Source organism: Callionymus lyra, chromosome 19, assembly GCF_982586985.1.
Source record: "Callionymus lyra chromosome 19, fCalLyr1.hap1.1, whole genome shotgun sequence".
In the NCBI taxonomy this organism is placed as follows: Eukaryota; Metazoa; Chordata; class Actinopteri; order Syngnathiformes; family Callionymidae; genus Callionymus; species Callionymus lyra.
The window spans coordinates 11,243,460-11,270,851 of NC_141836.1; the positions used below are offsets into that span (position 1 = coordinate 11,243,460).

General features: G+C 36.3%; 1 protein-coding gene across 1 annotated transcript in view; it reads left to right on the forward strand.

Annotated features, from left to right (window-relative positions):
• plxna3 (plexin A3) overlaps positions 1-16,315 on the forward strand; it is a 158,848-nt gene extending 142,533 nt beyond the window's left edge. The window contains exons 29-37 of the mRNA XM_087781248.1: positions 499-658; positions 3,277-3,380; positions 3,742-3,838; positions 5,525-5,602; positions 5,687-5,799; positions 6,700-6,869; positions 8,175-8,387; positions 8,464-8,614; positions 10,895-16,315. Of these exons, the coding sequence (XP_087637374.1) occupies positions 499-658; positions 3,277-3,380; positions 3,742-3,838; positions 5,525-5,602; positions 5,687-5,799; positions 6,700-6,869; positions 8,175-8,387; positions 8,464-8,614; positions 10,895-10,990 (1,182 nt within the window). The 3' untranslated portion in view covers positions 10,991-16,315. The remainder of the gene's footprint in view (positions 1-498; positions 659-3,276; positions 3,381-3,741; positions 3,839-5,524; positions 5,603-5,686; positions 5,800-6,699; positions 6,870-8,174; positions 8,388-8,463; positions 8,615-10,894) is intronic.
• Positions 16,316-27,392: the final 11,077 nt, after the last annotated feature.

Genomic DNA, 27,392 nt, shown 5'->3' on the forward strand with positions numbered 1-27,392 from the left:
GTGACACAAAAATTAAACAATAGTTCAGTTTTTGACAATGTTTCTTCATAATTATGTACATACTGTCTGGAGTTATTGTCGTTTATACTACACAATATTTGTGTTGTGAACCAAAGAAATGTATTTAAAAAATCAAACCCCAAAATTTTGACCTTTTTTGACTGGCTTCAGTCTCTATATCTAAAAGAAACACTTGTCACCCGATTCCTTCGACTCCACAAAACTCCACGATCAGCTGTTCAAAACTGCGACGGCATCATCATGGAAAAATCGCAGTCAGACGTTGAAAAACCGCGATAAATCTCCGGCGTGAGATTCGCTGAATCAGCAGTTATCAAAACGCGTCCTCTCAGCTAAATGAGGCGACTCACTTTCATCTGCGTGAGTGACGCCAACCGAACGGAGATTTATTCACTCAATGTTTTTTTATTTACCGGCGTATCGAAAAAAAGTACGGAATCATCCTGAATTAAAAAATCTCTCTTTTCCGACCCTCAGACGCTCATGTGCATCCCACCGGAGGGCGACGCCGGGACCGAGGTGCCCGTCAAAGTTCTGAACTGTGACACGGTGACCCAGGTCAAGGACAAGCTTCTGGACGCCGTCTACAAGGGGATCCCGTTCTCCCAGAGGCCGCAGGCCGACGACATGGACCTCGGTAACTACGTCTTTCAAGCTTGTGTGTGAAAAGAGTTTTGTTGTTTGTTTTTTTTTTAAAAAGGGGCTCCGGGCTGGAATTGTTGAAATGTCAGCCGCTAGATTAGAAATGCTCAATATGTAATCTGCTCTGATTGACGGTTAAACAAACAGCCAGGAGCCGCGGTCGTTCGCTTCAGCGGGTCTCGAAACATTGTGTTTGTTTAATATCGGCTCCTTTTACTCTAATGTCAAAACACCTTTTTAAATACACTCTATTAAAGAAGAGAAAACGTAACTCTTTAATTATATTTTTATACATTTGCGTAAAGTCATTTAACCTGAAGCTAATGTGGGTCATTCTATCAGACGGTTTGTCGCGTACGGAAGCAAATGTTCGCCATTTGACCGAAGTTTTACAGCATCAAAATCAGACTTTTAATTTGAAAAACAGTCCAATTTGAAGTTGTTTTTCTCCCAATGCAATTAAAAACTGATGTGTACAAATACTTCGATGTAAAAACTATATATAAAGTGTTAACAATTACATGTTGTAATTAAACATAGAAATTTCAACGTAAGAAATTTCAACGTCAGAAACTTCAACGTAAGAAATTTCAACGTCAGAAACTTCAACGTAAGAAATTTCAACGTAAGAAATTTCAACGTAAGAAATTTCAACGTCAGAAACTTCAACGTAAGAAATTTCAATGTAAGAAACTTCAACATAAGAAACTGCAACGTAAGAAATTTCAACATAAAAAATTTCAACTTAAGAAACTTCAACGTAAGAAATTTCAACGTAAGAAATTTCAACGCAGGAAATTTCAACCTCAGAAACTGCAACGTAAGAAATTTCAACGTCAGAAACTTCAACGTAAGAAATTTCAATGTAAGAAACTTCAACATAAGAAACTGCAACGTAAGAAATTTCAACGTAAGAAATTTCAACATAAAAAATTTCAACTTAAGAAACTTCAACGTAAGAAATTTCAACATAAGAAATTTCTACGTAGGAAATTTCAACCTCAGAAACTGCAACGTAAGAAATTTCAACATAAGAAATTTCAACGTAAGAAACTTCAAAGTAAGAAATTTCAACGTAAGAAATTTCAACGCAAGAAATTTCGGTGTAACAGAGATTTTTTTATCCCACTAATACTAATAATAAATATACTTTTATTTAATTTTTTGCCTTTAATAAGTATATATTATACAATGAATCGGTTTCACTGAATTTATGAATCCACTGAAAAAAATTAAAGTGGTAGATGTTGTTTTTTCAAATTAAAAGTCTGATTTTGATGCTGTTAAAACGTAAGGGTTACAAAGTCTGAGGGCAAACATTTACTGCCATAACCGGGCGTCAAACTCATTCATACAAGGGGCCAAAATGATTAAGCAAACAAGGTCATGGGCCCCAAAAAAAAGTATTTGGTGACCAGAAGTATTAGTTTTCATTCTTGGACGTGAATCTACTTTAGAGTTTTGAATCCCAGCTCTGGTTGTAGTTGTGTCTCTGAGCAAGACACTTGACTGTTAGCGAGTATAGAGAATTTCGCAATACGATATATCGCGATACTATAAAGATATATTTGAAGTATTGCTCAAGTACTTGACCACATGACTCTTGAAGTTGTGCTTGTTTTTATCTGTTTTAAACCCTAAATTATGTCCAAACATCAGCTTTAAAAGCTACTGGAGTCCACGGTATCCTCTCGTCCTCAGTCATTGCCAGGATTTAATTCTTCTTATAGCTGCAGCGGACGTATCTAGCAGCAGGAAGTTAAATCATAACACAAATGTAAATCAAAATCAAAATAACTGATCAAAATGAATCAGTTCAATGTAGCAAAATAAAAAATGTGTTTGTGGTATCCCTTGTGTTATCTCAGGGTTCAGGTGACCCAAAGGGCCAGGAAACAAATGTGCTTGTGTTATGTCAGGGATAAGGTGACCCGAAGGGATGGAAACAAATGTGTTTGTTGTATCCCTTGTGTTATCTCAGGGTCAAGGTGACCCAAAGGGCCAGGAAACAAATGTGCTTGTGTTATGTCAGGGATAAGGTCACACGAAGGGATGGAAACAAATGTGTTTGTTGTATCCCTTGTGTTATCTCAGGGTCAAGGTGACCCGAAGGGCCGGAAACAAATGTGTTTGTAGTATCCCTTGTGTTGTCAAGGTGAACGACCTTTCGTGGCACTTTATTTTCCGGGCCTTTGGGTCACTTTGACCCTAAAACAACACATGGGTTAAGTAAGTAAAAGTTAGAACCATGAAGTTAAAAATCACTTTACATTAGTTGAAAACTAAACTTTACTTTAACAAATTCCATCTGTTAATCTGGTAAAGTTTGATTAAAAATGCGTCTGTGTGGTTGAGATCTTTGGACGGGAATATTCTAGAGTCTGATCTCTTCACACCGACTAAAAGTAGATTTTTTCCGACGAGAGAAAACACACCACGGTGAGGAGAGTGACAGCCCATCAGGCGTCAGCTCCATATTTCAAGTCAGATGGCGGCACATGAACTCGGCTGCCAAAAAAAAAAGGAAGTCCTCGTTACGCCAAAGTTAAAAACTGGATTGTGTTTCATCTGACCGTGTGTTTTGTCGTGTGTTTTTTTTGTTTTTTTAAAAAGAGTGGCGCCAGGGACGACTGACCCGAATCATCCTGCAGGACGAGGATGTGACCACGAAGATAGAGAGCGACTGGAAGAGGCTGAACACTCTGGCGCACTACCAGGTATCTCACGGGACCCTATCTTCCAGATAGCTTGGAATATTTCCCTCCCGGCTTCGCTCGCGGCTAATCTACGTGTAGCAGCAGCGAAAAGTTCCGTGACCCTTCGTCAGGGGCTTTTTTTTTTTTTAAAGCTGATTAGAAACTTCGTCACGTTATCTTGTCGGAGAGATTGCGCCGCCGAGTGAGTCCTGCTTCTCTTTATCGGTCGGCGGCCGTGACACGTGGTGAATGCCTTCAGATCGCCGGCGCGATAAGAGTCCTGCCGCTCCGTCGGGCCTGAATGGATAATTAGTCCGGGAGCGATTGATCGGGCGATTAGTCGGGATTGATTGATCGGTTGATCGCTGTGTGTTCGCTCCAGGTGACGGACGGCTCGCTGGTGGCGCTGGTCCAGAAGCAGGTCTCGGCGTACAACATCGCCAACTCCTTCACCTTCACCAGGTCGCTCAGCAGATACGGTGAAGACACACACACACACACACACTGTTGTGTTGTTCACATTTGTTGTGTCATCTTGTTCTTTCTCTTTATGTTCTTGTTCTTATTTTATTTTGATTTATTTATTTTTTTTTTATAAAAAAATGCTGTATGTATTGGCTATTGGAAAAAAACAATTTAGGATCAATAAAGTTTTACATTACCTTACCTTACATACACACACACACACATGGTAGCATATCAGTGCCATCAGTATAATTAATGGTTTAATTCTACATAAGAATCTCAAATGTTTTTTAGATTTTAGCCATTTTTTAATTTATTTTTATTGAAAATATTGAATTAATTAAAGTCTATATTGAGAATAAAAATGTGTTTTTATTTAATAATTAATTCCAATAAAATACTTTTTTTTTTTTACTCTAATTGTAATAATTCATAAATATTTTTTTAATTCAATATTTATTTAAAAAAAAGTAGCTTTTCAAATTTAAAATAATGTATTTAAATAGTTGTACTGTGTTTTACTCTAAAAAAGTATTTTATTAACTTACAAGAATTTATCTTGTATTTTATCTACAAGAATGTGATACTTTTTAATTCATCATGTTTTATGTAAAGTACTATTTAAATTCATCATGTTTTATGTAAAGTACCTTGTGACATTCAACTTATGAAAAGTACAAATATTATATTATTAAATACGTATATATAATACATTTATTAATACCATTATATTAATAAATACAAATGTTTGGATCAAGTAGCTCTAGTTTTGTGTTAGTGTAAACTAGTACTAACATTTATATTGAATTTAAAATGCTACCAATTAAAAAACATATTAAATTTAGAACGTTAATTTTTGAAATATTGTAATAAGAATATCAAAATCAATGGGTAAAAAAAAGCACTTTGAAAATGTTGAATATTTAAAAAGAAAATATATTTTTTTAAGAAATCATGTTTTTCTATTTTATTTGATGCCTTTTTTAATTCAATATAAATACATTAATACAATATTATTTTCGTATTGTGTGGCATCATCATACCAACATTTTTGTATTGAATATTAAAGGCTATGAATTAAAAAATATACGATTTTAACATTTTATTTTTGGATGATTGGAACTATAATATCAAAATGTATGTTTAAAAACACAAACATTTTTTATAAAATGTTCTTTTAAAAGTACTTTTTTTCTTTCTTTTTTTAAATTAATATATTAATAAAACAATAATTTGTATGTATACATATATAAAGGTTGAAACTTTTTGCATGTTTTGTTTCTATTGAATAATTGAATTAAATAATTTCTATATCAAAAGGTTCATATTTTCTTTAATTGTTGATGATTGAATTTAAAAATTGAATACTTGGATACTTTTTTTTATACATATACTTTGATATTTTAATTCCAATAATTCAACCACGATTGACTTGAAGTACAATCAAGTGGCTTGTTACTCTTTTGTTACTCATCTGGTGTTTATTAGAACATTAACATAACATTTTAATATTGAATTTAAAAGACTATTAATTAAAAAATACAGAATTTTGAAGATTCATATTTAATGAATAAGAATATAAAACTCTGTGTGTAAACAATGTGAAAAACAAGTCAATATTTTGAAATACTTCCACAAACACACACACACACACCTCTGCCCTGAACAAGAATCTTGACAGTCTCTGTGTGTGTGTTCAGAGTCGTTACTCCGGACGTCGAGCAGTCCTGACAGCCTGAGGTCCAGAGCTCCCATGATCACCCCGGACCAGGAGACCGGTACTGCACGAGCTCTAAGAGTTCAGCTCAGGACATCCTTGCTTCATCCTCACTCTCTCTCTTTTTTTTCTTTTCTTATTCTAGGGACGAAACTGTGGCACCTGGTGAAGAATCACGAGCACAGCGACCAGAGGGAGGGAGACAGAGGCAGCAAGATGGTGTCGGAGATTTACTTGACGCGACTACTGGCCACCAAGGTAAACGCCCGCGTCACTCGCCGATGATTGACAGCCTTCGAGAACAACCTCGTCAATCACTCCGGATGATAATTCTGACGTATAAGATATGCATGAATCCATGTCACTTCCTGTAACAGACATTTTTAAAAATCTTCAATGTTAATGTCCATCTTAAGAATGGCTGTTATGTAAGTGCACTGCTTTACAGTACACTAAGTGCCCCAATTTTTGCACACTGCTCATCGTGCACTCGAAATAGTAAGTGTTTGGATTTGGGACACACCCCTAGAATTGTTAGCGATGAGCTAAGCTATATAATGTAAGATATGTTACATAAAATCTATAATATTTGGGCCATCAAGTTTTAAATGACCCCCGGTCTTGACTAAGACCTTGGCTCCTGCCAGGCTTTTCGGCCTATGATGTCACTTAAATAAACTGTCTTTGTAATAGCCAGAGTAGTAACTGTAAAATGGTGGCGTTACTTTTAAAAATGTCATTTAAAAAACGTAAAATGTAGTTTTAAATGCTGATGATCATTGTTTGTGGGAATTTATATTTAAAATAATGTTAATTTTGAATTAATTTTGAAACATTTTAACCATTTTCAACAGCTGGATTGAAGTCGATAGCGACACGATTGATTCAAACACTCTTTTGGTCTCGACTAAGAGCCTCGTCGGTCACGCAAAGACAAAACGCCGCGATGAAACGTGACATTTCATCGCGGCGGACGAGCTGTTGATTCGTCATTAAATCGTGAGAACGACAGACATTTACCGATGCTCTCGCTCGATGCTCCCTTTTAACTCGTCCATTTGTGACGCGTTTCCGTCCATTATCTCACGGAGTCGACGCATTTTTTTCTTAGCCTTTATCCCCCTTTTTTTCTTTTTTTTTTTTCAATTCTCCTCGCAGGGAACGCTGCAGAAGTTCGTGGACGACCTGTTCGAGACGGTGTTCAGCACGGCGCACCGCGGCTCGGCGCTCCCGCTCGCCATCAAGTACATGTTCGACTTCCTGGACGAGCAGGCGGACAAACGACAGATCACCGACCCCGATGTCCGACACACCTGGAAGAGCAACTGGTACGACACACGCCGTCGTAAAGACATCTTTTGTAAACTTTCAACTTGTTTTAAAGCCGTTTTTGAGTCAATCAAATATCTTTATTAGAAAAAAATACTGAAGTTTGGGGCCTTTAACTGTATTTATGTGACCCTCGTGTCCTTGTAGTGAGTGTTAATTGACCCGAAAAAGTAAAAATATTTGTTTGTTTTTTTTAAATGGCGTATTTATTATACAAGTTTTTGCCATATTTTGCTACATTTGAATTCCTGATTTCATACGTTATGCTACTTTATTTTGCATAATGGCCCCTAAAAACAGCTTTAGATAAAACGTGGCCCCTGAGGTAATGTAACTGTCTATAGGGTTTAAACGTCTTGATTTGCCTGTTTCTCTTATAGCATTTAAATTAATTTATCAAAATGGAAATTTCGTCTTCCACCACTTAGGGGTCGGGGTCGAGGGGGCAGCAGATTCAGCAAGCAAGCCAAGACTTTCCCCTCCTCTCCTTTAATATAAAGATTAAAAAATTGCTATTTATTTCACTATAATAGTGGCCCCGGTAACACCCACTTTTAAAAGAATGTTGATATTGTTATCTATAAAGTATTTTAAGATAAGAAACAGAACAAGGAAGAGAATTTGCGACGACAAACAGATTTATTTAAGATAAAATAATAAACTCATACTTCCTGGTCATTACGACTAAGATTTTGGCCCCTTGTGTGAGTTTGACACCCTTGTTATAAAAGCTAAAGATGGGGCGATTCAATTCAGGGGCCACATTATATACTGTTACTGTTCTAAGGGAACGTCAAGCCAATAGGAAGAAGGAACAAAACTGAAAAACAGAAAAGAAAAAATATCATTTTGCCATGAAATTTATTACCAAAACTTAATAAGCTACAATTTTTTATTTAATTTATATTTAAAGAAATGCCACATTTGATAAAATACATTTAATTTACTTAAAAAAAGTAGTTTAAGGCGGATAAAAAAACTCACGTGAAGTAAAAAAAAGAAAAGTCTTTAAACCTAAAAAAAAACATTCTATGGTGTTGTTTTATGTACTTAATAATACAAGATTTAAATAAATAGATGTTTGGCTATTAGATTGAAACATATTTGTACCTTTTGAGTGCCACATAAATACAGTCAAAGGGCCACATCTGGCCCCTGGTTGGACCTTTGCCCAGGTCTCTTCAAGGTCCTAGCTAAAGTTCAACATGTCCCACAACTCCACACTTAAGATCAATGTAGACTCGAACTCTGTGATCGATTAAAAAAAAAAAAAAAAAAACGTATCCTCTCGTCCACGGTCGCAGCCTTCCTCTCAGGTTTTGGGTCAACGTCATCAAGAATCCTCAGTTCGTGTTCGACATCCACAAGAGCAGCATCACGGACGCGTGCCTGTCGGTGGTGGCGCAGACCTTCATGGACTCGTGCTCCACCTCCGAGCACCGGCTCGGCAAGGACTCGCCGTCCAACAAGCTGCTCTACGCCAAGGACATCCCCAACTACAAGAGCTGGGTGGAGAGGTAGCTAGCGCCGCCGCTAACGCCGTTAGCCACGATATACCTTGTTGCTAAGGTCGTGACCCCTTTGTGTGCGCAGGTACTACAGGGACATCTCGAAGATGCAGAGCATCAGCGACCAGGACATGGACGCCTACTTAGTGGAGCAGTCCCGTCTCCACGGCAACGAGTTCAACACGTTGAGTGCACTCAGCGAGCTCTATTTTTACATCAACAAATACAAGGAAGAGGTGAGTCGGGGTGTTCGTTTTCATCCGAGCTCGTTTTGACTTTCCAGCGAGTTCAGCCCAAACTTTAGGGACAGTCGATAAAAAGGGTGTAATTTCAGAGCCGAGACCTACGAGTGAGTTTTGAGGGAAAGGCGACCAAAAATAAACCGGTGTTGAAGATCCAAGATCTCTCTCGAGAAACATCCGCGTGATGCTAAATAAATTATATTTTCTGTTTATAGATATAAGTTATAACAGTTCCCCTCTCAGGCCCCTCACCTTGAAGACCCTCACTCAGGCCCCTACACATACATATATACGTAATAACAGGTGTTACTTCCTGTTTGTCCAGAGGGTATATATCTTAACTCTCTTTTTTCATGCGTGTTAGACTGACACTGTCAATCATACTCTACATCGTACATATAGTCAATGTAGGTCCCGGGGCCACAAGAGGCTCCTCCACAACATTCTTGAAGTCAAAATAAAACTGAGTGATTATGGAGATTTTTTTTCTCTTATCTTATTTTTTTGTAGTATTTTTTATGATATTATTTTATTTAGTTTTAGAGCCATTTTTCCTTTATTATTACATTTAAAAATAGTTTCAATCGAAATTAACATCTAAGAAAAAAAGAAGGTTCCTCTAATAAAAAAAATACATATTTTCAATTTGAAAATAATTTGTGAATCATAAATGAAGGAACTTATTTTGGATTGAATAATTAAAAAACAATTTCCTGCTCATAATATAACCCGAACACAAATTAAAAAGAGTTAAAACACTTTTTTCTTTACTGTAATTAAAAAAATATATTTTTATTTTTTGGGGGAGTGGATAATTAAAATCGCAAATTTCCTATTTGCCCAAACAATAAAGGGGTTGTATATTTTTTAATTTTATTAAAAACGTTTTTTTTTTTATTAAATAATAAAGACATACATTGATATATTTTTTTCCCTTAAAAAGGCTAAAAAAACAAGTGTTTTATCTTAACAACATGCCATGATTACATTTCTAAATAAATCTTTTTCCTCTATTGCTACTGAAGTTTTTATTACATTTTAAAGCTATTTTTATCTAATGTTGCCTTTTAGGTAATAGCTGTTTTTACAACCTGACTCCAGATGTGACTCACTAGTGACTCATAAATCAATCAAACATAGATTTATCTCTGACTGAACCATCTCTTAACTAGCCGTTAGCTCCCTCAACCATTAACTTCACCATCCATTAACCAACCATGACTTTTGTCAACATGCGTGTGGATCTGATCTGGTGTCAGTCCAGTCGGGTGAGCTCAGGCTCGGAGGCTCTGACTCATTTCCTCGATCGACCACAAATTAGAACCTGACGATGATGCAACGTCGGCTCGTAACTCGAGTCCCGACGGTGTTTGTATTAAAGAGTTCGGATAATTGATCCTCCACGTGTGGCTCAGAGCTTTCCATCGCTGCAGCCGTCGTATGAATGCATTTAAAATGTTGAAACTTTGTTTTAATTTTATATTAATGCTTTTTTTGATGCTAGATGCAAAGTTTGAATTTGCTTTATTGATAATTGAATTAAAAAAATATATATTTTCAATTGTTTTACACATAGAGTTTAATATTCTAATTCAAATAATTTTAAAAAATACATTTTTTGAATTCAAAATCCTTTAACTCGTAGCATCTTAAATTAAATATATAAATGTTTATAATTATAATTACCAGACCAATCTAATCGAGCACCGAGCAACTCACTCACTTTTTACATTTTTGACTTCCTGACTTGAAAACTACCATCAGTTGCAAAAAAAATCTTAAAGGTTGCTTTAATCTTCACGAATAGAATAATAATAAATATTTTTGGATTATTGGAATACGAATATTCGAATAAAACTCATTCATTTTATTTTGAAAATATTCAAAAAACTTGAAATACTAAATTCAACCTTTAAATATAGAAATGATTGAATAAAAATGTATTTCAAAGCTAAAAACAAAACAAATTAAAATTAAAATATATTACATTTAGAAAACATATTTTTGAATTAATGGAATTAGAATGTTAAAAACAAAACATTTATTTTAATTTTTCCCATTTTTAAATTCAATTATTAATTTAAAAAATAAACACAAATCCATCCTTTTGATATAAGTAAGTAACCAGGGTCACAAAGCGCTTAAACAATCAAAACAATACTCAATAAAATATATACCTAAAAGGTCAAGACACCACCGAGAGATTTAAGGATCGGAGAAATGTGAGTTCTTCTACTAGAGCCGGAACTGAAATAACTGTTGTCGTCGTTGCAGATTCTCACGTCCTTGGATCGGGACGGATATTGTCGCAAACACAAACTGAGGCACAAACTGGAGCAAGCCATCAACCTGATGTCTGGAAGCAGCTGAGAAGAGGATGAGGATGGACTGAGGACGGAGGGAAAGAAAGAGAGAGAGAGAGAGGGGGACGGGGGGGCCGGACTTTTATCTTTTTTATTAGTTTTTATGGGAACGGTGGAGTTTTCAGACGCTCAATAATCAATCTCACTTATTTCCCGATTCCATGGATTGATTGTTTGGCCTGGACCGGAAATCTGATCCTGTCGCTGAAGAAGAAGAAGAAGAAAAAAGATGGTCGATGTGGACCCGCCCGGACCCGGACCCTCCACAGGACCGTTTTCCCGGGGCTAGCCTCTCTGTAGCCTGGATCTCTGTCGGGCTCTCTCGCACAAGAATCAATCCTCTCAACTGATGTCGACTCATTTAGACTGTTCTGGACCGCCCCCCCCCCCCCCCCCCCCCCCCCAGTCATCCGGATTCACTGTCAGGTCGCAGGAAAAAGGAAAGATTTAAAAGCTTTAAAAAAAAAACAAAAAAAAATAGATGGTGGTGGTGGGACTCGACCCGGACAGGAAGTGACACGCCTCGTCTCGAAGTTGCTGTTTGTAAAAAAAAAAGAAAAAAAAAAGAACCACTCAGTGTTTATCTCTGGACAATCACTCTTAACCACAGCACACTGAGCCCGATGCCTACAGACCGACCAGAACCTGTGTCCAACAAAAAAAAACGCTCTCTTCTTCAGCCCCTTTTTGTTTGTCTGCCCTCTAGTGGCCGAGAAGATTGTTTTACTGCCCGACCAATGAAGACTGTGCAGCTCGTCACTCGAGAAAAAAAAAGATTCAGAATCACGTTTGAATACATTCCAGCAGACACACCGAGATAAAGGTCTGTAAATAAATAAGTGGATTAAACCGGCATCATCAGGACCAAAACCCCTTGGACCTAAGAGGGTTCTGGATTCAGTTGGTGTCGTTGTCGGGTCTTTGCACACACACTTACACACACCAACAGCCATGCAAAACCACGCCCAGTGGGGGGAATTACTGTGCCCGAGCTACAAGCCCAGTGCCATGAAAAGACCGGGAACCCGGGTCGTGCTAGGACTGGAACCGGACTTGGACCAAAAAACCCCGGATTCAAAAAAAAAATAAGATTTTTAACCAAACCCGGGACCGGGGGGGGACTTTTTAAAAAAAAAAGACTGGTGGCCATAATTGTAAACAACAACATGGAAGAAGATAATAATAATAATAACAATAATGATGATGATAATAATAAAAGTATAAAAAGTTTTTAAAAATTCCAACAAAAAGGAAAAAAAGAAATGATACAGAAAATGTTGTATGAACTTTGTGGATTTTTAAGAACTTGTATAAAGCGAAGCGTAACTGGGGGGAAGTGAGAGATCAGAGGAGGAGTGAGCACTTTTTTTTTTTTATCTCCATCATACTTTATCGTCAACAACTTCATCATACCTCAGTGCATTAGGATTTCTTTTTTGTTTTTCCATTTCTTGAGAAGTGAACCCCGTCGCCTCACTCCTCCACTGAGGAGTCGGAAAGAAGTCCCGAACTTTTCTCTCCCCCCCCCACTCGACTCTCTGAATTGCCATAACGCTACAAAAGCACCTTTTTTTTTTTTTTTCTGCTGTTATTTCACTGTTGTCTGAATCTTTTCAAAATGGTCTGGCTGCACACCTGCCTTCTCAAGCCCCTGCAGCTGCTGTCTCAGGCCTCTCAGGCCTAAAATACATTTCAGTTAAGAACCATGCGTATTACAAGAATTTTATCTGGGTTTTTTTTAAAAATAAAAATACAATTGAAATGCCTAATATGTAGATGTGTTTAACATACTACTAGTTGTTTCTTTTTCATCCGATCTGAAACACTGTTCTTATTTGTGTAGTAAGAACTCGGAAAATTACTTAATTTCAAAGGTATTTCCAAGAAAATACTTCAAATACATAACATTAAGAATTATGACATTTAAATGTGTGTATTACAATAATTTTATCTCAGTTATTTTAACTGTATGTTGGCAATGGGAGACCCCCTGACCCCCAACAACTAAAATAAATTTAAAATAACTTAAATTTAATTGAAATTTTAACCATGTGTTCTACAGTTGTTAACAACGTCCTTATTTCCGATATGAGGGTCTGAAAAGAAGGGGCTTGATAAGACAGGTCTGCAGCCGGACCCCCTCTCGAAATATTTAGGGGGCCAAGAGGGCCCGGGCGAGCAGTAAAAGACTGCCTTTGTGGATGATTCATTGTCGAGGAAGGGAAGCCACTACCATACCAATACCACTGTTCATCCATCCTGAGTGAGTGAGTGTGTGTGTGTGTGTGTGTGTGTGTGTGTGCTGCTACAGTGGAAACTCATCCGTTAAACCGCTGATCATATCTGCAGCGAAAACTCTCCGCAACAGCTGCGTTTAAATCACATCTCAGGTGGAATCTGGAGGTCAGGAAGAAGGGAATAAAATTCAGATGAATCTTAAATCACGCCTGTAGATTCACGGTCTTTAGGGTTGTTTCTGCATGCAGGGAGAGAGAGGGAGAGAACGGAGGGATGATGGCATTTGTATGCATCGACGGTGTGGCGGGAGAAACTGCAGCTGAATGCTGAGGAGGCAGAGAAGGAGGAGAAGATCTTTTTTTTTTTTTGGTGGAGGGATGGAGGGGGGGAAAAAAATAGGGTTGGGTATCAGCTGAAGACAAGAGAGGGAACAGAAAACATGAAGAAAATGCAGAAGTGTTGGGATGAAGAGGTGCGTGTCGGAGAGAAGGGCAAAGAAGAGGGAGAATACCGAGCAGGAGGGAAAGAAACTCGCATTCATCAAACGTCGCTGAGGAATGAAGGGCTTCGGGAGGAAGAGGAGAGAGAGTCGAGCTGCTCAGATCTCCAGACGTTCGCTCGTTACCAGTCGTTTTCTTCAGTTGCAATAAATGAGAAAATAGCAATAAGAGGAGATTTTTTTAGCAACACAAGCTTCATCTGAGAGTTGAAGCCACACTTGAAAACACTCAGAGAGCGCAAACCTCCGCCAATATCATTGATCTATATTCAAGCTCTATTATTACATCCCTTTTTTAGCATTTGAAACACAGTCAATTAGACCAAAGAACCCCTTTACAAGATTTGTGGATCCAGTTTTTGTTCCAAAAAATCTTCATAGCGTTTTTATTTAGTCCGAAACAATTTTTTCGGGAATAATTTGACATTTACTGCAACAGAAAAGTCATTTTGTGCAGCCATAGTTGATCAAATTTGAGTTTATTTATTAGGAAATTCAATTGACGTGACTTTTTTTATTTGAAAAAATCATCACCACTTTATTTAACCAAGGAAATGTTTTTTTTGTGGCAGTTACTGCAACCGAAAAACTAAATATTTGTCTCGTTGCAAGATGTTTTTTTTTTCTAACAAAATTCCTGCCATTTTTCATTTGAAAAAATATTTTTATTTACTCAAAAGAAGTTTTTTAAGGCGTGATATTTAATGCAATAGTAAAAACAAAAACATTTGTTACATATAAAGTTCATTTTAATTAAAAACCCAACTGCTAATTTTCTTTAAAAAAAATCATTCTAATTTTATTTACCAAAAACTGAGATGTACCATGACATTTACTGCAACAGAAAACAAAAATGTGTCACATTGTATTCAAATTTCTTATGAAATCCAAAGAAAAACCTCCAAGAATATCACCATTTTATTTACTCAAATAGCTTTTTGTTGCTTTTGGGAATAGTTTCATTTTCATTTTCTTGAAAAGAAAAGAAATCTGTAATATTTGAAGTCCGTTCTTTTGTTCACTCTAAAGATATTTGTTATTGCTTTTTGGAAATAATTTAAATTAAACAAAAACTCTGTCACGTTTGAAGTTTAAAAAAAACAATTTTTTAACATTTTTTTCTTTAGTTTCTAAGATTAAATCCAACATTACTTGTATCATGTTCAATCTGAATAGTAAAGGGAGTTAAATCCAAGTATATGAGTGCGTCATGTTGGTTAAATGTACATATTAATCCAATATTGCTTGATATTCTTTTCGATATCATGACTTTAAATGCAAAGAGCTTTTGATCTTGAGCCCTAAACGGAGGTTTTTTTAGTTGCAGAGAATCATGGTTTCCACTGCAGCAGTGAGTGGACGTGTGTGTGTTTTGGTTTCACTCGAACATTAACATTCACATCATCTCCCAAACACACTCGCAGCTGGGAGGAGGTAATAGACTGAGTCGACCGGTGGGAGGGCCGGGACTAATTCCTGGAACAGTAACAAAACAATTAGGAATCGTATTAATACCTCATTCTGAGTCCATCACACAACACACACACACACACACACGCAGGAGGGTCAGAATGATTTACTGGTAGTTAGATATTTATTGAGTATTTGTTTTTAATTTATTTTTCTTTTCAAATGGCTTGTATTTATTGCGGGAGGATGTACATGATTTCTATGAGATTGTACAAAAGTGCAGAGAGACCTTCTTGTATAAAGAATATTCACCATGTATCTTCGGAATGATAAAAGGTCGTTGCTTAAAAAAAAATGAAGAAGAAAAAAAACAGGATTGACGACTCGACAGTGGTTTCCCTGCTGCTCATGTTCACTATATTGATCGTCCGCCACAGAGACATATCAATGAAGAAATGGTCGGATTTTATTTGACTGTAAATCAGATGCAAAGAGTGGGAGTTTTTTTGTTTTTTCATTTGTTTTTCTATCTGGAATCATCGTCATTCAAGTCTTAATTTGTCGTGACAGTAACATCGGAACCTCCCACTTTTCGCAGACTTTGCTGGAGTCTTATTTGTACAAAAGTATAATTATTATTACTAAAGTTATTATTGTCTGCCGGTGCGAAAAGATCATTCAACGTTATTTATCTTGAACCCTGGTTTTTGGGGTCGACGTTTTTTTTGTTTTCTTTTGTCGGGGGTCCCAAGAGAACCACCGCTAACACTGGATCGTAGTTTGTTTTTTTTGGATGCGTCAGAGGTAGGATGGCGAGGCTTGAGCAGACAGAACACAATATGAGGGGGTTCGTAGTGATGCAAGGGTCCGGTCTTGGGCCTTTTTGAGTTTCTTCTGTCACGGCTCTCAGGTCCTCGATATCTTCTGTCGAAGCCTCCTGGTCTTTAAAAAAGAAAGACCCTTCGCCTTCTCTGAGGCCTGCTCTCCGGGGTTTTTAGTCGAGGCCTGTTTTTTTTGTTTTTTTTTGATACCATTCGCCATCGCCTTGTTTTTTAAGTTCTGCCGTCAAATGTAACGATGATGAATCATTGTGATCGCCTGTGTCCGTTTTTATACCATTGCCATTGCCTTCTGCTGAGTTTGTATATTTGTGTGATTTCACTAAAGTGTAATGGGAAAGATGGACTTTGTGTTGTTGTTTTTTGGGGGTTTTTTTCTCGTGAAGTTCTGGTGTTTTGTGCGGAAACTTTTTCACTCGACCGTCGGAGAATCGGCGGCGGCATCGAGCGCTGGCTCCGGGACAGACTAATTAATGTAGAACAATGATCCAGGCTTTGCGGAGCTTATCACTGGCTAAAGAGCCGTAATCAGAAGTTTTTATTATCGGGAAATATGCCTGATTAGAAAACACACCCGAGGCAGATGGAGCCTTTAAAAGACTGAAGAAGAAAAACACTCTTTTATTATCTCTTGACACTTACGACTCGGCTGTCGGGAAAATGATTTACTCAAGACCTTTTTTTTGGGGGGGAAGAAAAACATCAGAAATCTGTTGTTACAATAAAGCTTTAGTGCCATGAGGGTCCATCAAATGATAAAAATTAGAAGAAAAGTAGCGTAAAAGTGTTGTTTTTTGTCTCGACCGAGGGTGGGTGGTTGGGTTTCCTTGGGGGCCATCGAGCCAAACGAAAGAAAAAAAGGGAGTAAAAGGAGTTTTACAAAAAGAAAGACACTAAACAGGAGGTTATGAGTGACATTGAGTTGCAAATTGATGCTATATTTGAATATAAAAAGATTATTTTCATGTTTTTTGACAATAACATCGTGAATTAAAGCTTAATTTGTTATTTTATAGCGTAATATTTCCTTTTGAATACATTCAACTTGGAAATGTATTAATTTAAAACATATTCCCTCCCCCAAAAAAGGTAATTAAAATAAATAAAACAAGGTTAAAAAGTCATCAAAGATATATAGTGACTAAAACATCATAAAACATAAGATATTCAAATTATTAGCCATAAAAAACAAAAAAATGTATCATGTTTACTTGTTTTAATGTGAACTTTCATGACCCGGTCGAGACTATCTCTACTTAAATACAATAAAAGATAAATATATGGGGGAAAAGTTAATGGGTTTCAGTTAATATTAAAGCGTTTTATATTAATAAATGACTGGAAATAAAAGGGTAATGTCAAAGACAATAAAATAAAATACATTTCCGAAAAAAATGTATTTAACATAATAAAAAAAAAGTAGTTAATAGCAAGAAATACATTTTTAACTCGGGATATTGGAGATAAATAAATGGAAATATGGGACAAGATCAATATTGTTATAAGTCTGTAATAACTGCTTCGTAATATTGGTTATAAAACAGATTCTGGTCCTGCTTTATTGACGCAAACACCTTCTTTTCTGCAGTGGTTTTTATTTTTTTATTTTTCTGGATATAAAATTCGGTGTTTTAAAACTCATTTCTAAAAAAAAAAGGAAAAATATTATGAATCTCCTGGATTATGAAACTAATTTAAGAAGTGAGAAATAAAAGGTCAAAGGGTCACACAAACATCATAGGTTGTTTTTTTGTCTTCAAAATTTAATATTTTAATGCAAAATTTTCCAAATTCTCATATTTCATTGATAATTTCTCCATAAACATGAAGTTTTGTTGTATTTATTTCGTCTTGTTTGACATCATGTCATCAGGGAATCAAACCCGTCTAATTCCAGCTGGAGAGGCGCGTCAATCATTCTGAAAACACTGTCATTTTGATGAACAAAACGCTTCTTGTCGTCGTCAGAATGAGCCGCTTGTCTCGGCTGTCAATCAATAATTACAGGGGGGGTTCGGCGGTGGGCGGGGTCGCCGACGACGACGACTGGTTACCTTGACGAGGAGAAGCCGGAGACGAATCGGCGTTTGTTGGAGATTAGACTCTGATTTGATTATGTGCGTTTGGAGTTCCTGAGTCAGACGACGCTGCCAGTTAACCAGCCGCCGAGTCAGCATCCACAGGTGACACACACACACACACACACACACACTCGCAGCCACTCTCCCAAATTAACTGTTAATCATAAAAAATGAAAAGAAAAAAAAAAAAAGTGAGTCATGAGTTCTTTTTTTTGCTTCTCCTGGTCCAGTGGCTGGTGGTCCAGACTCTAACACTAACTCACACTTTCACTCATGGTTTCTGTCGTCAGCATGTTTTGCTTCCCTTTTTTTTTTTTCTGCTGATTTCAGCAGATTTTGTCTTCTGTCGATCTTTTTTCATCTGGGAAGTCTTTACTGCGATTGCGATCCATCACCTCCCGAGGTTTGCTTCGGCCTCGAGAAGGTCGATATGTTCGGTGTGACTTTTTGGAAAGTAGTTCTGATGATTATTGGTCTTTAACAACCAGGTTTGACTTGTTTGTGTGTGTTTGCTGTGTTGGATTTTTATTTCAACTGTAAACCAAAACAAGTCAAATAATTATCGATATAGAAATATATCAGTATCATCAGAGTATTTAATGGTTGAAGTAACGTTTGAAATGTGGAAACTTATGGAAATGGTGTTTTTTTCATGAACTTAACATATATATTTTTTAATAATTTAATTACATTTTATTTCATATAATAATTCAATTCAATAATGTATATTAATATACATTTTATATTGTGTTTTTATCTTCATTTTTTAATAATTAACATTTTAAAAATTACACATTTTTCAAATTTTACACACGTAGAGTTTTTCATATAAAAATATTTTTTGAATTAAATTATAATTATTTTCATTTGTTTTGTATTCTAATAATAAAACAAATATAATTCTTGATTCAATATTTTATTAAATAATTACCCATTAAATTCAATGTAAAAATGTTGGTACAGTGCCAATATTTTTTTATATTAAAGGCTCCGAATTCAAAAATATTGTATTTACAAAATGTATTTTTGGAACTATTAGCATTTCAATATTAAACTGTGTTCGAGAAAAGATTTGGTCATTTTTAAATGAAACAAACTGACAATTCTCTTATCTTGATCTTTAAAGTATATACTTTTTTGAGTATTGTTTTAATTGTTAAAGCGCTTTGTGACCCTGGTCTGGAAAAGCGCTATATAAATAAATATTACTTACTTACTTACAATTTTACTCGTACAAGGAGAGATTAATACAGAACCTTCTCATAGAAAAGATTTCACTCTGAATCTTAACTAAAAACTAAACTAAATAAAAATACGGGGACATTTTTATGACAATTTAAAAATGTAAAAGATACAGTTTGTTCAACTCGGGATGTTCCTACCATTATTTACCAACCTCTGCAAAAACGTAGATTTTTGCAGCATTAAAAACATGAAAACATCCCAGTGTTATATTGAGTTTAACCACTTTCTTAGATTCAAAGTGACCTCTTGACCTCCCTCCCGCTTCTTAAAACTAATATGAGGCGTTATCATTAAGTTGTAATGAGTAACATCATTGCTCATCGACGTGCAGTCAGGGTCTCGCTAATCTATTTCAAAGTTCCTAACAAGTGATCGGGGCGCGTGTTCGACCAGCGACTGCTGCTTAATTAATCACACGAGGGAATATTAGTTTCTCCTCCAGCAGCTTTAATTAGATCCAGTTCACGAATGCATCTTTGACTTCATCAGCACAAAAGAACGCTGGCGGCTGAATCTTTCCTTTTCTAACCCCGACTTGAACTTTTCCTGCCGGAAAAGTTTGCAACGTTACCGTTTTTTACCGGAGGCTTCTTCGTCTTTAATGTAAAGACTGGGAGATTATTAGTATAACTTATTTATCCGAAGGGTTCTTTTTGCTTCTCATAAGAGTTGAATCTATTGTAAGCCAGGTTTTGCAATATACTAGTTTATTGAATGGTTGAATTTATCATAAAAATGTTCAAACTTTATTGGATAAACGATTTTAATCATTCTTTTTACTGATTTAATTCAATAATTTATATATTTAAAGGTATAATTAGTGGTTAAATTAAGTTATTACATTTTTAAAATATGTTTTCTTATTATTCTAAATCAAATAATTCAAAATTACCTTCTTTTTTTTTCAATTCAATATTTTCTAATGGCAATATTATATACCATAATTTTATATCACGTTTAAATTTCAAAAAATCTATTTTTGATTTTGCGCAGTTAGGATATTAAATCCCTCTTTTATCTCAGGGTCAAGGTGACCCGAAGGCCCCGATAAACAAATGTGCTTGTGGTATCCCTTGTTTTTGTCTCTGGGTCAAAGACCAATGCGCATGTATTTATGGAACCCAGGGAGGTTGTTTGTTTTCCGGGGTCAACTGGGTCACCTTGACCCTGAGCTATAATAAACAAACAGTATACTTTTCTATAATTAATTTTCTATAATTAAAATCTCAATTTTAAATATATATATTACGGTTAAAGCTTTAAACTCAGAATTAAAGTCCAAACTATTTTACTTGTACAAGGAGAGAGTAATACAGAACCTTCCCATAGAGTGTCCGATTTTACTCATGTTTTCTATATTAGAACCTTTAGAATGTTGAATTTTTGAATATTTCTCTGTTCAATAAATGTTTTTAAACATATAGTTCAATTATATCTGCTTCAAAACAAAAAAGAGGCTTCGATTCGTAACTTCCACGTACATCGAAAACAAGGCGGAACGAGACGAAGATCTCATGAATAATTTCCGTCCTGATGGTCAGTGCGAGAAGGCGCGTCAAAATCACGACGACACTCGTGCTTTTTGTCTGCGTCCGTCTTAACCCTTCTGTCCTCCGCCCACGACAACCATGAATTATTGATGCCGCTCTCAATCCCCCCGGACCACTCCCTCCGATGCCTCGGGGACGCCGACCTTAAACAAACACTGGGAATGAAAGTGATTTAGTCTGAAACATCTGAATCAAATCTTCTATTATTTACATGTCGACTTCATGGGATTTTATTTTTTAAATGTTTGATGTGAAGAGAAGGAATAGATTTAATAATGACAGGAAGGACCGACAATATCCTGAATACATCGTTTCATTCGGATTTCCTCTCAGTTCCTCAAACATACAGTTGAGAAAAACTTTCATGGGAATCTTCCAAATAAAAATGTAAAATTCACATTAATATCAAACTAATTTTATATATACAAATAAATGGTTGATGCAGTTAAGGGAGTATATCTGTACCATCAGAATATTGAATAGTTGAATTTTACTTCTAAAGGGAATTTGAAAAAAAAGGTCATTATTGGATTAAGAAACCTTAAACTCCATGTGTTAAAAGTAAAAAGACAAATATTCATTTATAAACTATTAGAACTTTCGAATATTGAATACTTCTCTGTTCAAAATATATACAAAATTAGCCTTTAAATGTAGAAATGTAATTAAATGACTCTAACAAGTGCTTACAAAACGACAACAAAGTTTCATTTTTTCTTCTAGTTTTCAGTTTTTTGGAGATGAAATTTTGTTTACCCCAAACACGTCGAGGGTGCTATGATTGGTTGAGCGTCGAGGTTTCTCAACGTGTGTCATCAATCCAAGTAAGTATTAAAAATGATGATTAAAAGAAAAATAAATGAATATGTTTTAAAAAAAGAACACCTATAATAAAATATATATATATATTATATATATATATATGTTGTTAATAATTACTAGGTTTGATATAGAAATTGAATGTGACGGAGCCATCAGGAAGAAGACAGATAAACAAAACATTTTTAATTATCCATTTAAATTAAACATTCTAAATTAATTTTAAATTAAATATTAAATATAGTAAATGCTGCAATTTGCTCCTTCACTAATATTTACCGCAGTTAAGTAAGTAAATAAGTAAATCAAACATTTCACCGACCATTGAACCCATTGTGAACCTGGAGCGTCTTCTCTCTCTGACTGACTGAACCTCCATGACTTCACAGATGCTGCTCATTAGAGCCAATGACTGAAGCACCTGGTTTGCTGCTGCTGGTGCATTCTGGGAAGTGTGGTTCTTTGACACACTGAAGATTCAGCCGAACACGAACCCTTGAACGCTTCGTTGAAGACCAGTGTAAACGGAAGTTACGTCATATATATATTCATATATATACATATACTTACGGGTGTATTATTTTCCGCAGCAGTAGAAGGATGACACGTCTTCGGTGCTGATACCAGCGTAAATATCTCGCGAATATTTCGTTTCTCATATCTTTTCTTTATTTCTTCATCCAAACTTGCAAAACGTGCTGCCAGCAGGTGGCGATAGCGTTCAAACAGCTGGTTGCAAGCATGTTAAATAGTAGTAGAAGAAGAAGCTGTCGCGTCATTTCCTGTTAGTGTGTAGCAGCAGTGTTTGATTTAAGATATACTATCTGTTGAGAATTTGCGTACTAGTAAGTATGTACACTATCCTTGTGCATACTAACTTCTAGTATACTAAGAGAAGTATGCGATTTGAGACACAGCACAGCTTATTATAGTCTGTGTTTTTTTTCCGATCGTGAACTTTGTTCTTGTCTCTCCGATAATCAAAAACGTACGATGGAGTTTCAAGACGTTACCGAAAACATGCTTTCAGAGTGAAATTGGATGAGAAGATTCTGTATTACTCTCTCCTTGTACAAGTAAAATCGTTGGGACTGTAATTCTGATCTCTGGTGTATATTCTTTAAGTTCAAGTTCGTTATATAAATAGATATTTTTTAGAATTGCAATTTTAATTATAGCTTTTTTAATGTATAGTATTTGTTTAATATAATATGTATTGTATCTTTAATTTTCACGATAAGTGGTCACTACAGTTCAACTTCATTTGTTATTGTCCTTCAAAAATAAAGGTAGACTGTAGATCCGCAACAAGCTGGACTAGTTCTATAAACACCAGTCACCTGGTCGTAATGTTTCGGCGCGTAGTCAAGGTCAAACCCGGTGACTATAGATCGCCCCTCAGCCGAGCAGTAATAATGATTCATCTTGACTTCGAGTGACTCATTAAAGGGACGACTGGACTCGAACTACGACCTCCACCGGAGTAATAGCGCCGTCAACGATGTCGTCCATTTGTCTCCCGTCATCAGGACATCCATCATCATCATCATCATCATCATCATCATCATCATCATCATCATCAGATCTGAAACGACTGGATGTTGTGACGGTAAATCCTTCTTGTTACTCAAGTGTTTTCAGCGACTAACGTGTTCTGGCAGCAGATACAACGATGTTTTACATCCGGTGTCGTTTCAAAACTCACCCTTGAAAGATAAACCCTCGGCTCAGTTTCCGTGTTTTTTTGATCACAAACGATATTTTATATCGATAACAAAAAACCCATCTACGGGGGGTTTTGAAGTAGCTCTACAAAGCGAGACCAGCCGTCCTGGGATTTCGACTGTACCAGACCCCGGCGCTCTGATCGTAACGAGGCTCGCATTACGATGAAAATACCCAGAAACCCTCAGGAGGACGGTTTTCTGAGAGAAGCAGCTGCACAGTTGGTGTCAACATAACGCATTTCATCATCGTACAAAGAATTTTCCAAATGTTATTTGAAGTTTTAAACACCGAGTGAAAACCACTATGCGGCGTCTCCGAAGACCCCTGGCCTCCCACGGCGGGACGTACCCGGAGACTATAGACTGCGTGAGTTGTTTATCAAGCTGGGAAAGTTTTAAAGGTTTTGACTCAAGGATAACTTTAAGCAGATCAAAATGCAAACACTTTAGAAAGTGTTTTTTCTGAAGTTGTGAAGCACAATCAATAGCTTTTTTTTTAACCAAGATCACCTAAACATAGAACATATTCACCAGCGTCAAGAGTCACGTGGGCTTGTCGGTTATAGAACTCCTGAACCATCCGTGCGATTAAAAAGATTCAAACTGGTTTTAAAAGCTGAAGTCGAAGAGCTTGTGTGTCTGGATTGCACATGAATGATACATCATGCAAGCGGGTGCAGAACTGAGTTTACTGAGAGGGGGCAAGACAAGGAGTGAGTGGTGTTGGGGGAAGAAAGCTTGTAGCATAAATTGTAGCGCCAGAAGGGGGGCAATAACATTTCTTCAGGGGCCAAATTATATACTCTGTTGTGAGGAGCTGTCCAGAGGAAAACAACATGGCTAAGAAGAACAAAATAAAATAAAAAAAGTAGACATAAACGTGGATTTGAAGCCTATATAAAGGAAATAGTTTTGAGTTAACCAGGTTTTTTATTCTCAGAGCTGCGGCCAATAAGGGAGATGGAAAGGAATTTTATTTTACTTTTATTTTACTTTTATTTTACTTTTATTTACTCAAGGGCTTCATAGCTCATATGGTAGATCCCAGTTCCAGACGAGATTGTGGCGTTGTGTCCGTGAGCAAGACACTTTTTTGCTCCTGATGGTTGAGCTAGCGCGCTGCGTTGCAGCCTACTCCCATCAGTGTATGATTGTGTGTGTATTGTGTGCGCTATATAATTAAGAGCCATGTACCATTTTACTTTTTATTTTACTTACTATTTCTTGTTGATCAAAGTCATGTCATTTGGGGTTTTCATTTTAACATATTAGGTGTTTAGACAAGTTTAAACAATAAACAATTAAAAAACACTAAAACAAATAAAAAAATATGCCCTTTGTAAAAAATAACTTTTTTTTGTAATATGATCTGAATTCAGTTATTTTGAAGGGAAATACATGTTCACAAAAAGGAAAAAAAATACTTAATAAATGTATATCTAGACTAAATAGAAAATAAATTAAAAATAAAATGGTCAGGTCCGACTGGCAATTAACCCGACCATTAAAAGCTCATTAGCAAATAGTTTGTTATTATTAACGTGTTCAATAGTTCAAAAATTAAATGATCTTGTTTTATTTGAGATATTGTAGCCTTAAAAAACATGGTTGGGTTTTGTCTTATTCTTCATTTAAACTAGTATTACATAGTAACACACCCATAATCATGTAGATTAACCGCCAAATATTTCAAATATAACTTATCTTTGAACCAAATCTCTCACTTGTAGCACATTTTGATGGTCAAAAAATCCAACATAACTTTAATAGTGCATGTAAAAAAGGGTGACACAATCTTACAGCGTGGGTTTGTTGTAAGAGCTAATAAGTAATGAGCATTATTAATAGATGTCTGAGGTTATATGTAATTATATTGTATCTTGATTAAGGGCCGCGACGCTCAGGTCTGACCAGGAAGACGGCGTCTCTGGACTCGACTGTCACTGACTCTCTCTCCCCCCGAAAAAATTATCCCCGAGTCATCAATTGGCCGAATATTACTGTCATCGCGGTAATGAAAGTAGCAGAAACACACGGCTCCGTCCGCTCCGGGGCCTCCACCCAATTAGCTAATGGCTCATTAAGGGCGGCGTCCATTAGAGCCTCTAATCAATCAATTAAGATCAACAGATGAGGATTTAATTGATCCGCTGCAGCATTCCTGTCCGTCACATGACGTGGTCGCCCGGGGCAACGAAAAAAACGGTGACCGATCTGAGTCAGTGTGGAAAACAAGTTGGGGTATTTTCGGGCGAGAAAAAAAGTTTATCTTGTTTTGTGACGCAGGCTCTTCACGAGGAATTGGATTTATCCTTTTTGATCGCGTCAGATCCATATCAATCCTCGAAGCTCTATTTTCAACTTCAATCTGGGGAAAACACAATCTATACTTATGATCGCTGTTGAGATTGAGCACACATGAGCGATAACGTCGAACTCTTGAACGGGCTCTTTGTGTCGCCCGTAAAGCCTTCAAGACCGGAACGAAAAGAGCCGGGATAAAAAAGTTGAGCAGCATAAGTTGTTGTTGTCGCTTTTTATCAAAGGAGTGTGAAAAATACCAGGATGTTGCTACTTAATCCTTTTTTATTTGAACACAAATCTTCATGACGGTAAAACATCAGTTTTCTGCCTTTTTAACTAAATCTGCAAATATAAAGTCTAGACGAAACCACTAGAAAAAAGATGTAGTACACATGCCAGGCCTGAAGGGGTCGTACTCATGGACAAATTGTGGTGCGGTTTTCTGCCTCATGCTCCAATGACCCCAGTTGTTGATTTATTTTTAGAATTTAGGTTTTATATTCCATTTAAATCATGTGCTTTTCAACTGTTTTCTCCACCAGATCTAAGAGGATTTAACCGTTTGCTGCTCATTTTAATGTAAATGTTCCTGAATTTGCCTTATTTTGTCACCTTTTCTTGTCGTTTACTGACGACATGTAATGTGGAAAAGAAGAGAATGACCCGGACAACAGGATATGGCTGGAAGGAAAGAATTATAGCTCATGTGTTCCATTTCATTCTCTCTCAAAAACCTACCTCATTTTAAATACCTAATCGTAACTCAACCCTATAAAATATATTACAGCTCCTCTGATGGCGCTGCCTCCCCACCCTCCTGTGAAACTTTGTTTTCCTCCTATTTTTTAAATATAACGAACTAAATAATTATTTATTTCGTAGTGCTTTCGAAGATCAGTGGAGGTTGAAGGAACTTATTTTTGTTGTGTTTTTTGTGGTCTAGAGTTGCATCAGATACCAAATAAAGTTATAAGACTCGTCTCGTAGCATCGTCAGTTCGGAACGCAACTGTATATTTAGATATTCAGTACTGTTTGACAAAAAATAAAAAAAAACTTAAAAGTCCCAACAATTTTACTTGTACAAGGAGGGAGTAATACAGAACCTTCTCATCCAATTTCACTCTTAAATTTTTTTTTCTGTAAATAATCTTCAGAGATTTAATAGTCACCCTCATGTCGACCGAGGGTTGGGATTATTTTCAGAGTAATCCAGGATATTTTTGGAGTTACATGCATGCGACCGGAGCCCACTTTTCTTTCGTACAAAAAAATACACACTTTAAAACATCAGCATTTCCTGTCTATGTAGCATGTTAGCATTTTAGCTTCTGCTACAAAAAAAGCTTCAAAAAATTATTTTTCAAGAACAATTTCGAATGTCGAGGTTTCAACACAAAATGGAGGTTACTGACGAGCAGGTATTTGAAGGTTTTTTAGTGGGTATTTTTGAAAGAAAAAAAACGTAACTCTAGTCGCGACCTTGATATATATTTCTGCCTAAAACTCTAAAAAGAACAGAATACTCGTGATATAATCCCAACCCTTGGTCGACATAAGGGTGAGTAGAAATTGAGTTACAGAAATAGCTGCATTTTGTATTTCTTGTGTGATTTATCTTTGTATTTTCATTTATATCATGATATATATTACCTCAGGAAAGTATTACTCCAGGCTTTCCTAAGGTTGTGATCACAC